A 15,057-nucleotide genomic window follows, 5' to 3' on the forward strand; every position below is an offset into this window, starting at 1 on the left:
CCGGGATGTAGACTGGGTGGTTCGTGCTCAAAACACATCGATCCGCAAGGGAAACTGTTTTTGCTGGCTGAAGTAACGGAAGTAGAGGAGGTAGCGCTGGCAGAGATCGTTCGGACGTTGCTTCTTCTCCATTGGTTTAGCGTCCATGAAAGCAGAAGTGTAGTTCTGTCGTGTAACGCGTGGTAACTCCCTTCCCCAGCTGATAATGCGTCATGTGGATAGACAGATAACGGTGACCCGCGCGCTATGCTTCGCGAATATTCGAGGAATCGGTTATCGGCGTTACGATTGAAAGTGGAACAGATAGTGGATCGAACGCTAAGAGGTGACGCGTCCTTGACGGGTCCTCGGCTCTTTGAGCAGAAGAGGTTATTACGTACCGCGCGACAGTTTTGTCGGTGCTCCGATGCCGCGTCGGGGCAGAGATTTATCGACCACCCGATAGACACGTCCTTCCAGCAGAGACGATACAGCAGGTTGCAAGTTGGTTACACATTTCTTCGTAGCGAAGGAACCCCTGCGGCGATAGTCCTGCCGCTCCTTTCCACTCTATTCTACAGGCTACCTGCTTCGTTAATACAGCCCCGAGGATCGAAGGTTAGATAGACTCGACGCTGCATCAGGAATTCTCTTCTGGCGATTTTGAAGACCGCGTGGCATGCGTTGCGAATCGATCTAATTCCTGTGCCATTAATCGAAATCATTCCACTTCCAATAAATTGCGCATTGCACTCCTTGGTCCATTTGTTCTTAGCATTCTGCCTCTGTGTTCTCCGAATATAGAGAGTGTTATAGAAATGGGAGGATAAACTTTGGTGGCTGGATTTATGAGCAGATTTTAAGGAGTACAGGATGAACTGAAATTGATGGTACAAGTAAATATGCAATCTCGTGGAAGAATAATTATGTTCGAGGAAATAGAATTTCAAGCGTTCCGGAGTATGCCTGAGTACACCGTGGACGTTTTCATTAGGTTATCCGTTCACGAGCCACTATCTCTGCTTTTTGCAAATCTTGACGATAACATATGTAATTCGTTTCCTGTCAGTTGTATTATTTTATTTCAGTTCCAGTTCTTGTCGAGCTGTTACGATAGCGCGATTCAATTGAGTATTGCAAAAATCGAGGAGTACTATTGAATATTACTAGACTAATTATAAAAGGTTGAATTATTGAAGATGCCGCTGGAGAATCAAGTATAGGTAAACAAGTTATGCACCTGAGTTAAAGTGAAGCAAAATTTCATTGGTCTATTTTGTGCTGTCACTCTTGGGCTAATGCTTAATGATTCCCAACATGAATTTTAGCTGTGTTTTCATTAATACTGGTTTTCTAGATAATAGATGCTCATCGATCCTGTTACCATACAAGTATATCTGTTATATCGCGTGTTATCCAAACCAGTAATATTCCTACGTGTCACGAAAGGTAATAGCACTAAAAGCAGATGAAGCAATCATCTATTAGAAATAGCAGCTGGTCTGTCAAACAGGATGAGTCATTAGATAACGCCTAACGTTTCACCTTCTTCTGCCTTTTCCCTGTCAGGAGGATATCAAGTCCGTTTCCCTTCAATAACTATGAGACAACTGTTCTCTATATATTTCATGAACAATTAATGGAAACGTCAGCTAATTTCGAATAGGCAGTAGCCTTGTTGAGTACGAATATGCTCGTGCGAGACTGCCAAACCATAATCGTTTCTCTGATGCTGAGTTAGTTATGTGGATTGATGGTAAAGTAATTACACTCGTTTTAACAATCACGAAGCAAATTGACTGTGTTTAACCCTTCGTTGACACACCTTTTTCGATCAACTTTGGCGTACCTGAGTGGCTCACACCTAGAACAATTTTTGAACAACTGCCATTATCATCTACAGAATCCAATCGTCATAAAAAAAATCATGGATCAGTTTCAAGGTCTCTAGAATATATTCCAATAGTTTTTTTATTGAAATTTAATCACAGTTTTTGTAAAAAAATCTAGATTACCATATGTCGAGAAAAAACGAAGAAAATCTTTAAATAGTTGTAACTTTTACAAATTTCAATTCTAGAAGTTACAAATCTACAGAGTTGTTGCTCGGATATAATATTTTGAGAGAAAAAATAGTTTGTAAGTCAGCTTTGGAGAAAAGGTATTCATTTTGCATATAGAAGGTACGGAGCGTCAAAATCAGCTTATGGGTGCCTCGCACCCAGAGTGTCAACGAAGGGTTAACAAAAAAGTGTGGTCAAACAATTATGCACTTATTCGGTTGAGCGCTTGTTTCGATTTGTTCTTTGATCGCGCGTTCTTATTGCGAGACGATTCATTAACGCAAGCGATTGGTCGCCATGAGAAAGGGTGGATGAAAAAAGGCCATGCCTATTGGTTACTTTCACTATAGGAAATTCGATGGTGAGAAAGGATCTTGTCGAAGGAACGCTGCAGTACCCGGAACTGCGGCTCTGTACAATCTCTCCCCGCAACTCTCGAGAAACCCAAACAAATCCGCCTAAACTCGGGCCGCGACGCCAATCCAGCAATCAGAATCGTTACAAATGCCCTGCTGCCAAACATTCATAAATAAAGCGCTATCTATAATTCAATAATGCGACCGCGAGAAAGAATCCGTTCAAACCTCAACAAGCCTTAAAAGAATGAAACTACACATCACTTTATATCAATAGCTCAATAGGTACAGCAGCCATCTGGGAAACAAACGGTCCAAATTTTGTCTAATTCTACTATCCCAAAAGTTCCACAATAAAATTATATTTTCTGTCACCCGACCTTCACAAATCCATGTTCACGGAATCAATTTCATCACGCGGATGTCAGACCTCATACAGAAAACACCACCCCAATAATTTCCCCATTGAACCGTTCCCTGTACACCCCACAATCTCAAATCCCAAAACTTTCGCGTCTGCATGCCACGTGTTAACTGGGCATGCAGACGCGAAGGGGTGTTTCGACTTATAGGGTACTAACCCGGGTGTTGCCACCGATTCAGGTGCCCATTAGCCACCCACTTTTCTGGTCGCCGCACATTCGTGAATCTTAAAACAGTCGATCCATTTTCACCTTGCCCGTAACGAGCGCACCGCGTAGAAAGGGACCCAGACCGTAATATAATCCGTTCCGTATTCTGTGCGTGAAACCCGCTTGGTCACGAGGTGACATCCGACAATGGTCGTGCCCACGCAGCTCCGTAGTGCGTAAAACACGTCGGTCGCTTTTCGCCGCAGCATCAAGTTTCTTTGAAACAGAAGCAATGCGGCGGCGTCCTCCGCCCCCGCGTCTAATCCGTCGCCTAGTTAGAAATCGGGGAGGAAGCAAGTCCCTGTTGACTTTATTTCACGCGCAATTCGCCGTTACAGCCCGCCGCTATCGAGGATCTACGAAGATGGACATCCACGGAGGCGCTCGGGGACGTCACTGTACCGCCGGACTGCATGTCCAGGATCCTGGGAGATACAACGGGCGACGACGCCGTCGATCACAAGCTTCCCAGCCCCGAGGAGCAGGTCCAAGCTGTCGCTCTCAAGTAAGCAGGGAATTTATGCCACCGTAAAGATAATGGATACGAGAGAGTAAACTTTTGTCGATAGACGGGATGGTAAATTTCGTGCTGTCTCGTGGAGCTCTGGTAAACATGCTGGTTTCGTTAGAAGCTTTTCGTAGAGGGTATTCGTCATAGGGTATATGACTTCATATAACACTTTGAACAACTCTGTATTCGCAATATGATTTTTAACTGTAACTTTCCTTTTACTGGTATTACCGTTTTACACTTTGACTCGCGTCAACGTATTTTCACGCCGAGGGTTGTGCGTCCATATTTTCCTGGGAACCATTAACGTGGTGGCATGCAGCACAGTAGTAATTGTAAGTTAGTTATGGAGACATATTGTAAAATATGAGTTTCGAACTTTCTTTACCACCATTGTATATGAGTTCATAGCCTAGGGTTACTTTCAAGTCTTACTTTTGAATGCAGCGGGGGAGTGAGATACATGTTCAAGGGAATTCGATTTGTGTTGCAGATTCCCGGCAGAAATCGTGGCGGTGGACGTCAGTGGGAAAGGGTTCGAGAGGATGTCGATGAGGAGGAGATCCTTACTGTCCGGCCCTGAGAGTCAGGAAACAGCTGTGAAGAGACGGTCGAGGCCCCGTAGGCCTAGGGGAAAGAGACGAAACACGATCGCTGGTACCGATCAGAAGGAAATCCGACAAGCTGCAGGAGGGTAAGCAATTCCCCATACCTTTCCAATCATGAGAACACCATTACTGAATCGAGCAAATACAATGATCCACTGGACAGTATCTATACGATCACTGTTATTCGATTCGATCCAGCAGAGAGTGTGGCCATTTTCATGAATTTCTTATGATCTCCATTCGCAGAGAAACGACTGGAGAAGACGCGGAAGAAACGCTGTCGAATATAGCGGCGAGAGCCCATCGGTCGGCGAGCACAGACATTCTGGGCTCGTCGAAGAAGGAGTCGCCGACAGAGAAGAAGTCCCACTTCAATACTTTGAAGGCGTGGGGCATGTCCAGGCTGAAACTGATCAGTCCCAAGTCTAATCAGCAGCAGGAGCTACAGGAGGCGGCCGCCACTAGCACAGAGAGGTCAGGGCGGGAGCAAGGTCAGTCAAGGTCGCCGGAAGAAACAAATATTTACGAAACGGTAACAACCAGGCGCAGGAAGGACAAGTCTCACGAAAGGAAGCCTAGCTCGTCTAGCTCGAGCGGGAAGAGCACGTCGAGCATACCGGTATCTGTCCCGAGCACAGAGAGACAACCGAGCGTGAAATTGCGCGAGAGCGCCGCCCAAAGGAGAGAAAGACGAAAAGGAAGCAGCCGCGACGACCCGCCGCACTCCAGCTCTGGAAACTGGAGTGCGTCCTCTGAAAGTGGGAGGGCAAGTATCGGAAGCGAAACGACCACCACCACGCATCAACCAAGGTATGGCTGGTGGAGGGACTTGAAGATTGTGCTTAGAATGTAATCTGCAGGATCAATAAAGTTGTTGGCGTAATTGAACCGAAGCTTTCGACGCATTCCCCGCGCTTCGTGTATGATAATAAAGGGACCTCATTCACTTTCTAAGAAAATGTATATACCTGCACTGACATCTGCAGATTTGGTTCTGAGGGTTCGTAGATTTGGAGACCATCCAGCTATTTGTGGTTGCGGCAGAAGGGAAGCTTTGTGAACAAGTTTCTCTTTAGGACGAGTAGCAGGAAATAATATCTTTTCTGGATTTATGAAGTATCTTGAGTCTTGCATGTGGAGGAAAATTAGTATCACATTTTGCAGAAGGAAATTTAAATTTTGATTTTTCGTTTGTGCTTTATTAGATTTAAGTGTTAAAAAATTGGCTAAATATAAGTAATTGTGGTGGCAATCTGTTATCCATTTAGAAGAATGCCTATTTCAAACTATTATTTCTAAACTTTCCAACCACTTTCAACTATAAATAATTCATTTAACACAGTCCTATAAAATTTATCGTCTTCAACAGATATTACTTCAGTTTAGTTGGCTTCGTAAATGGCACACCATTTTAGCCCTCAATTGCCTTTGCACACTCACTGCTCTCTGAAGAAGATATATAATAATATGATCATCCACTTTATAAAAAAAATACCATAAAAACTGGCACTATTCACCTTTAAAGATCAATGTACTTAATGCTCTGTTAGGTTCCTTATGAGTAGTTCAAGATGCACCTACGTGAGTTCTATGTAGTGACACAGAGTTTGATAGTAGTAGTACCTAACGATTAAGCGTCCATCGCATTCGCACTGCATCTAAAGTTTTCATTGCACAAGACTTTAAATGCATCAGATTCTAACGATGAACAATTTCAATACACACGTAGATCCACAACGACAGCTTCGATTGGAACGTCGTCGACTTCCCTGAGCCACATGAGGCGATTCAAGGGCCGAGATAACTCAGCCTCATCCTCAGTAACGTCAGAAGGTACATTAACACCGGATATCATACAAGATATCGCTGTGGTGCCTTTCTCCGACGACGGGGAAACCTCGTCCGTGTATTCGTGCGACACGGAAGGGTATTACACTTCGTTCCACGTGGACTCTGGCTTGAAAACCCTCAGGGAAGAGGACCCAGTCCCGCAAAGCCCGTTGACGAGGTCTAACGACGTCAGCTCCGATCCTACCTCACCTGTTGTCGAAAACGAGTACGAACTGTTTGGAAGGGGTTCGACATCGACAACTACCAGCTCCGCGGGCACAGTCTGCACTGCCTTAATGGCGCCGCCGCCGCCAGAAAGGAAATCTAGCCTCACCGTTGTTGCCATGGTGAGAAGAGATCATGATGCTCAGTATTTATTTTTATTACAAAAATTTTAGACTTAATTCTGCTTTTAAGTATATTCCTCAGGTTGGTAGAGTCTTTTGCGACTTCTTTCAAGTGTATTAATGTGAACTGATTTTTTGCTGGAGAACCCAGAATCAGTAATCGATTAACGTCAACTGCTAACTTCTACTTTGCCAGCGCAATTTTTCAAATATTGCAATACTTTCCAAATCGTTCATTCCCTTCAACAGGTGCACGGCCAGAACCAAAATGGTGGCGAGTCCCCGGACAGCGGGCACAATACCTCGTCCTCGCCCGTGGAGTCAGCCTCGAGTCCAGCCTGCACCGGAAGGTCGTGCTCGGAATTCGAGTACTCTGAGTCCAGCGATCTCGAAGGCTGCGAGAGGATCGAGAGGATCCGTTCGAAGACCGCGATCAACACCAGTCGTATACCGTCCATGTGCGTAATTACGCCGCCAGGATCAGACGACGAGCACGCGAGAGAGTCTGATCAAATTGGCAAGAAGAGTGAGAGTAGAAAGCCCGACCTACAAACTGGAGGTTCGGTACTGATGTCTGCCACCGTTGGCACCTCCAAGATGGAGGTGATCAACGGGCAAGACAAGAACCTCTATGCCACAGTTCAAGTGCTACCATCCTCCGACAAAGCTGCGGTCGGACAGACGTCAGCCAAGATCAGTCCACTCAGCGGGGTGCTTGGCAAGCTTCGTGGCGTGCTTCCGGGTAGAAAGCACGTGTCGAAGAACGCTGTCCAAGATCAACCTAACACAGACTCCGGCGACTATGTGACTATAGCCGACGTGAGGAACAACAACGACAAGCGCCAGGATACAGGATCGTCATCGAGCACGAACGCTGCCAAGTCCCCAGCTGCCTACGCTAACACCGATGTCTTCAAGAAGGACGCGGAGTACGTTAGCTTGAGCGAATTACCGAAGAAACCGGATTCTTCTTTGGAGAGGAAGAGACAAGGTGCTAGGGTGACGCTGGATTCTGAGGGGAAGGTTGTATACTCGTCTGACAGTTTGAAGAGGAGGAAAGGAGCGCACACTACCTTCAATCCAGGTAGGCTTAACTCTTTTTTGGAAATTAACTCCTCTTTAAGGTCCTCATATCTTTCATATCTCCACTGACGCGAGTCACATAAAATGCAAGTTCTTCTTATACAAAATCTGTATTTGAAATATAGTCTGACCCACTCTGTGAAGTTTGAAAAAAAAAAGAATTACTAACTGATCGTTTCACACACCCCGCATTAACCATGAAGACTGCATATGGCAACTGAAACCATCGAAATAACACGTGCCCTTTGTTAACATTGAAATCCAGGTCCCTTCGTAAGGGAAGGAACATCGCCGAGCCCATCGCCGCTGTTACACCGCGCAACCCCTAACATTCGAGCAGTGACGAAGACTAACGACGCTGTGGACGGCCCGACTAAGTCCACCCCGCCCACGTCGCCCCAGTTGGGCAAGCTGATCATCAGAGCGGCTAGGAGTCCCGAACGAGCGGCCAGTCCCGATTACGTTCGAACACCAACGACCGTGGTGGGACCCACGAGTCCGACCACTCCTCACCGACAAGTTCGCGGGGCGTACGTGAACGTGCAAGACGACGAAGGTAAGACGGCTTCTAGTACAAGCACTGACGAACGTGATTGCACTGGCTGCGTCGGTAGATTAGAAGCACCATGTACATTTGCGATCAGCCTTCACCCTAACGGCGAGATGAGCACAGCCCCGACTACGAACGGGGGTCCCTTGCTTTCGAGCAGCAGCGCCTGTCGAACCGATGGGACGGTAGCACTGCCACCGAGTAACAAAGCACCAGACTCCGCTAAACCCAGCCACTGCCCTAACAAAATGTACATAGATAGGTCGACGGATGTAACCTGCGACGAGAACCGTCCCCCGGAGCTCGATAAAGATAGCCTCGACGCGCAGAAAGATCGTCGAGCTGTTAATGCACCAGACCCGCCGATAACGAGCTTTAGATCGACAAATCTAAGGGTTGACTTCGAGAAGTCAATCCTGTGCCCGATAACACTTAGGCAGACGGGTAACACTCCGAAGTTGAGTAGAAAGTTGCTAGTGTCGGACCTGGATACACCGAGCTTCTGTAGGAAAATCACGAAGCTGGATTATCAATGCGATGATCGAGCCTCCGCTGCTCTCAGAGACAAGGAGATTCGCGCTAGAAACGGAGAGAGGTCGTTACCTGCGGTGCCCACTGCCGATGACTGTAATACAAACGCCGCAGATATTATTATAGATGCCTCAGACCTTTCTGAGACGTGTACCGATAACAATTCTGCGAAGAAATCCGACGCGTTCAGAGGAGATAGAGTCGAGCGTAAAGTGAAACGAAGCGAGAGCTATCGAATGGCGAACAGCCCGATAATGTTTATCAAGAGGTTCTCTAATAACACGGAGAAATCGTCCAAGATCTGTAGAACGCCGTCGGAGGAGCTGCAGGAGGAACTGTTGAAGGAGACGATCAATTATCCCGAGACGATCTCTAGCCCCGATCCACAAATTAGTAGCAACTTGAACTTTGACATGAACGTGACGAGTCCCATTCCTATCACGACGGTCCCAAAGAGTCCTCGACCTAGAGCTATGGATATTGAGCCTGCTAGAGTGCTCAAATATTCTGGTAACGATACAGAGATTTGGTGATCGCCTCGCTGAAAGGTACATTTGAAAAATATCCCACTGACACAGTATTGCAACCGTTCTTTAAACTCTGAACACCTGCAGGGGCGGTAGAAACACTTTGGGCCATGATATATTCCACGATTCTGTAACTGTGGTATCAAGGGGTTGATAATAAAACTGATAATAAGTACCCACTGCCTGGTATCAGATGCATTTACCAGTCTGCTACTTTAAACGAAAAAATGGTACCTCTTTGTAACTTCTAGCACATGTAGTGGCGGAAAAGTTGCTTCTGTGTGAAATATTGAGTCAGTAAACGTTACTCGAATAAGTAGAAGGGTAGAAAAGCTACCGTTCCCTAAGAGTGTGAGGCTACCCGAAATTACGGGACACGATTTGCGATTGGCGAGCCGATTTTCTTGCTTAAAAATCCTTACATCTCGGGTACCCGATAACTTTTAGGTTTTGATTTTACAGTGTGATCAGATGTATGAATTTTTAAGCGAGAAAATCCGCTCCCGAATCCCAAATCGGGTCCCGTAATTTCGGGTACCCGCACACCCCTACCGAAATTTTCAGATATAATTGAAATCCTGAAAGTTTCTAGCCACGTAGAATTCTTTTAATCTTAACAATATAGTTCAGTATCAGCGTTTCAGTTATATATCAAACTTTAAGTATTTAGAAGCTTCAATAACCCTCAAATTTGTATCATATATCACCTTCCAAGGAGCTGGAAGTACTTTCTTCTATTTCTAGTACGAGATATATTCTTCTACGTGACAAAGTTTGAAAAAAAAAACGTCACAAAAATTCTAGTTACATCTTGCCCTCCTCGTGATGTAAAAGAAATTCTATGTGGCTCCAGAATTACACCTGACAGTATGAACAATTAAAATTCGTACCCTCTTCAGATGCTTGCGAGTGGTCTTGCAAAAACGTCTCCTCGCTGTTCCCGCTGCGTTCGTGGCGTCGACGAGCAGTTACGTAAATTGTACACGCGATACAATTGGCGTCAGAGCAGAAATTATACATGAAATCGACGGGAGGCCTCGCCAAGGACCAATATTACACGATCGAACGAAAAGTGCGCACCGATATAGGAGTTATCTACTTATTGCTGTCCGTTATGCGAAAGGAGAGTACGGGCGGCGCGAGATTGTCGTTGCATGAAATTAATGAGGGCAAACGGCAAACGATTCGCTCGACGGTCACGATAACGAGATCCGACAATGTTTTTCCGTGTTAAACGAAGATACGACAGAGGAGCCCGAACCGGTCACGTTTTCCGTATTTACCGACCCGCTTCATCTTCGCCAGCTGCAAGAAACGCGGCGAACCCCTGCACGTAACCGCTGCAAAACGATGAATGCGAGTCTTCTTGTCGCCCCCCTTGCGCAGCGCGGAATATTTTAGAGTTCAAGAGTTTCGTCGATAAGCTCGGCGAACCGATCCCAACGAGGCATGCCTCTCGCAAGGTTAATAGATAACATTCCTGTCGCGCTTCCACGGATTTCCCCAATTATTAACGTGCCATGAATTTTCCATTCTTTCCCTCCGTCATCCACAGATTACACCTAATCTGGGGGAACTAAAAGTATATCTCTCCGTTGTCACGAGCAGATTATTCTCCCTCCCCTCCCCCGAAGAGGGAGAGAAATGATCACGTGACCTTTTCAAGGCGATGCGAAATTTTTTAGATTTTCATGGAAATGCTTCGTTTACTTCTCTCTTTCTTTCGCTCGTGTAATTTAGGTGGTGGCCATTTCTGCTCGCTAACGCCGCAGCTGATCCTTTGACGCACGGTGTCACTACACGGGGAAGAATTACCGCCAGTGGACGAGTAAATAGGAAATCTTTCGCATTAGCGAACGGGATGCAATAAAGTCGGTAGCGGGGGCCAAAGACGATAAAGCTGGTAAACTCCAGGGAGCCCCCAATGAAGCCTCACTTTGTTAGCCCTTATCAGCCTCATTAGCCGCTGCCTCAATAACCAACGGAGTTGCATCAGACGTGATGTTTATCCCGCCCGATAATTCCAAATCCAGATAAACAAAATTCCCTCCCTACTCGCGGAGGATTGAAATACTTTCGAGCGAATGCCGCCGCCCTCAGTTCGCTCCGATCTGGCCACGTTCACGGTATACTTAATTGCTTGACGTTTCGTCAATTGCTCACCCTCCTGGAGCTTGCAGCCCCGTTCGGATCATAAACTCGCAAAGGAACAGCTCTGGTCTTCCTATGGCTGACGTAACTCTGCCAAGATCTTGCTCGATTCCGCCATCGTGGGATCACAGAGTCGCACGGCTGATGGGACTTCGCGCGCTCGTAGCGTAGAGAGACGTTCGTTCGAAGCGGTCTGCGCCCAACCGTTCAGAATTTATCAATGAAAGTTTGTCCCCTTGTTCGTCCAATTCCGTGTACAGTTGCACCCGCAGCAGGAAGTTGTTAGATGTTCGCGCGTGGACGGGCACGTTGAGTCGGAGGGCGGGGGAGAAAAATTGGCGTTTTTAGTGAGGGGGCGATGATAAGCCGGTATCAGTCTACCAGCGAAGAGGAAACCTTGTCGCTAGACAGACGGTCGCCAACGTCGATAGCCAGGGAGATTCGGTTGTAAGACGAGCGTGGTATTCGCGGTTTGACAGTCGGCTGCAGCTGCATTCCAACATGTTGGCGAGGCATCTTCTTTTTATAGCGAGCAGACGACAACGTAAGTCAAGGAAATATATTTCTTTCTTAAGAGACGGAGTACGAGCACCTTGCTTGGTTTTTCTTCTTCTAATTACAATAACCATCCCCTCCTGGCGTTTCTTCCGCTTCAAAGGGTACAGAGATTGGCTCGCGATCGTATCGCTAAACCTGCTGTTTGTATAAGTATCTTCACGAGAACCATGTATTCCACGTAATTTTACTTCTGCAACGGTTCGATTAATAAGTGCGAGTATGTACTTGTATTCTTAGAATTTTTGATTCGTCGGGTTTCTGATTTCGTTCTGCCGAAGGGGGTGCCATTGACGTGTTAGGGCCTGGTAAGGTTCAGACAGACTTTCTGTGGGAAATAGCTAACATTCCAAATGCTGTACGTCAATGCTAAAGTGGCATCTACTCGTTTTTTACAAAGTTTGAAAATTTCTTACAGATTTAGACGTCCATTTTACCATGCATGTGCTGAATTATAAATTACAAAGTAGGGGCTGATATAACATAGCTTTACAGAAGAGGGAAAATGTTGACACGTTTGCACTCCATTTCACTCGTTCTCCAATTGATAAGATCTTTTGCTAGAGGCTGCAAAAACTATAGTAGGGAAAAATTATTTACACGTTTACACTCCAATTTATTCGTTCTCCAACTGATGAAAGATTTTTTACTGAATGCTGCAAACATATAGTGTAGTGGTTTTAAACTCTCGTTTGAATCATTTTAAATCTTTTGAATTCTGTTCCGTTTTGTTGTAGGGTAAATTCACCAATAAATGAGCACTTAAGGTTAATGAATGAACACTTTTATAAAATTAAGTTTGGACATGAAGCAAGAAATTAAAAGAAATCTCTAATTAACTACTTGCTCATTTTAATAACTTATTTCACTAATTTTAATATAAAAACTGGTACGTGTTCATTTACTGGTACATCCACCCTACCGTTTCTATTTTTGAGCATTGCTAAGATAAAAGTATAATAATAAACAATACGTCGCGCACATTCGTGCTTGGATTCCTCCAATTGTTCTTCATAATTAAACTGATGGTTGTCAATGTCACGTTACGAAACTTTCTCAATCGCGACAAATGTCAGCACGATGTTATAAACAACCACGAATAAAATAAGTTCCAATCAATGGTTCGATGAATGTTTACAAAGTTGTCCCGCAAAAAGACGAGATGTCCCGTTTTTTTTTCATTCTACATACCTTTCTTCTTCGCAATAAATAATACATCATTCTTTCCAGTCTTAATTGTCTAGGTACTCACAAATAATAGAATAATTTTAAAAAACGCAAAAGGAACATAAGCAGAAATTTTTTACGCGACAGTCTAAAGTAGTTAGACCATGCATAACAATGTAAATAAAGTGAAATTATGTACAGTTATAACATTTAAACGTGTGTAAAGTGCTTGATGCATGGTTTATGATGATTCTTATGATGATTCACAGAATGCAAGAGCTATCACTTATTTACACATTCTTCTGTGTACGTTTCGCTTTGTTTAAAGTGGAAAACTGTTAACGACATGCCAATTATGCAATGCATCGTCATGCTTATTAAAAGAAAGCTTCGAAAGCGTTTCGTTAAATGTGCTTTTAATCACCTTTTTAGATGGGCAACAATTTTGTTACGCACACATGATTCCCGCTCGTGGCAATGAATTCTTCGATAGTACCGCGGCGTTTTTGCAATAATTTTAATCGGTCAGATCAGCTCGCGTTTACTTTCATTAATTTTATATCATCGTTGAGTCTCTATCGCACTTATTTCTTCATCGGAGGTTGGCCACACAAAAAAGTATCGAGGTTCGTGAACCTTAATATCCAATGTTGTTTTTTTTATCGCTTATGATATTTATGTTAATTGAATTAAACCTGACGCTGCATTTGAAGATTAAGCTTGAAGTTTCTCACTTTCTATGAATAACTTAATAATATCGATCCAGCCGTGACGTAATGGAATTCATTTATTCACTTATTTCTTGTGGTTATCCAACTCTCATCCATTTTTCCGCGATTCTGCTGAACGATTAGAAACTGTTATCGCTCGCGCTATTAAAAGATGCGAAATTTAAGGATAAATAGAAAATAAGGAAATGTGTAATCAATATCTTAATATAAGAATGCGAGGAGAAAATTGGGGAACAGGAATAGTATTACTCTTCTGTTGATAGCGAGTTTTCAGTTATTGTACTGAAAAAAATAAATGGTAACAAATCGTATGGTGTAAGCGAGACTTTATTGATCTTGTAATTTGCGATCAGTCCATAGCTGATTATATTTCGACTTACGTCACAGAAGATATCATGGGTCACGTAGCGTCACATTAGAGGAAATACTATGTAATCAGTTTTCAGTCAAATTATTTCAGAGAATTGTCGGGGGGTTATGCTAATTCAAATAAATTCGAAACAACCATTCAAAGTTACAGAGAGGTACATTTTTGTATTTAAAGGTAGAAATCATGTCTCCAGTCAGGTATTCCATTTTGAATGCCTCCTTTCTCTTACTTCAATTGTAAGACCTAATCGTAATTCACTAAATTATAGTACAATCTCTCTTGAAAGCATTCTCAGCTGAACAACTTTGAAAAGTAACTGCATGTTTATTAATAATGTCATCTCATATTCTCAGAACGTCATTCTGTTTACTATCTTCGAAAGCGTTTTAAAATTCTCTTTACCTTCTTTCATCGGGCGACACGATGTCTATATCTGGTCATACAATAACAATTAAGAACAAAGACAAAAAAAGTACCGATGATAATGTGCTATCGACTGTCTATAGGTCTATAACAACATCACTGTCATACACCGCGTTCAGCTTTGAAGTAAACGTGATTCACGATGGTGTATCATCTCGTATTCTTGGTAATAGTCGCGGCGGGCGTATATCGTTGGAGGTATTGAAAAAGTGGAGCAACATGGAATGGAACTCGATGAAAATAAAACCACTTGCTCGGCTCTATCGGCGGCAATGTGGTTGCGAGATGGATTCGAAGAAACTTTGTTTTTCTTTTGCTATTTCCATCATGTAATCTCAAAATGCAACGAGCGCAGGGAATATAATCATGCAGTCGCGTGATTTGCGGCATGCACAAACCACAGATAACTACAGATTTCGTCTGCTAGTGTACGAAACAATTTTTTTAAATGCCAAGTATGCACTGACAGAATCGAGGCACTTTGGATCATGGAGCTGAGATTATAACGTAACATGTAAACTCAGCAACATTTTGCTATCGTCACAGGTTAAGTAGGTGGCTTGTAAAGTTGTTGAGTGATGAAAACAATGGTCGCGTTGATACTTAGTTCTTCAATCGCTCTAACTATTCGTTCAAAAGTAAC

General features: G+C 44.1%; 1 protein-coding gene across 2 annotated transcripts in view; it reads left to right on the forward strand.

The window, feature by feature from the left end:
- The window catches only part of Gukh (NHS actin remodeling regulator GUK-holder), a 127,483-nt gene that overhangs the window by 102,434 nt on the left and 9,992 nt on the right, over positions 1 to 15,057 (forward strand). Inside the window, exons 3-9 of one of the 2 annotated variants that reach the window (XM_076819059.1) lie at positions 3,369 to 3,535; positions 4,035 to 4,235; positions 4,396 to 4,623; positions 4,693 to 4,959; positions 5,879 to 6,326; positions 6,576 to 7,410; positions 7,675 to 7,965. In XM_076819059.1, coding sequence (XP_076675174.1) covers positions 3,369 to 3,535; positions 4,035 to 4,235; positions 4,396 to 4,623; positions 4,693 to 4,959; positions 5,879 to 6,326; positions 6,576 to 7,410; positions 7,675 to 7,965 — 2,437 coding nt within the window. Of the gene's footprint in view, positions 1 to 3,368; positions 3,536 to 4,034; positions 4,236 to 4,395; positions 4,960 to 5,878; positions 6,327 to 6,575; positions 7,411 to 7,674; positions 7,966 to 15,057 lie in introns of both variants that reach the window. The other variant, XM_076819050.1, reaches the window with a different exon arrangement.

This window comes from Andrena cerasifolii, chromosome 1 (genome assembly GCF_050908995.1).
Source record: "Andrena cerasifolii isolate SP2316 chromosome 1, iyAndCera1_principal, whole genome shotgun sequence".
Classification (NCBI taxonomy): domain Eukaryota; kingdom Metazoa; phylum Arthropoda; class Insecta; order Hymenoptera; family Andrenidae; genus Andrena; species Andrena cerasifolii.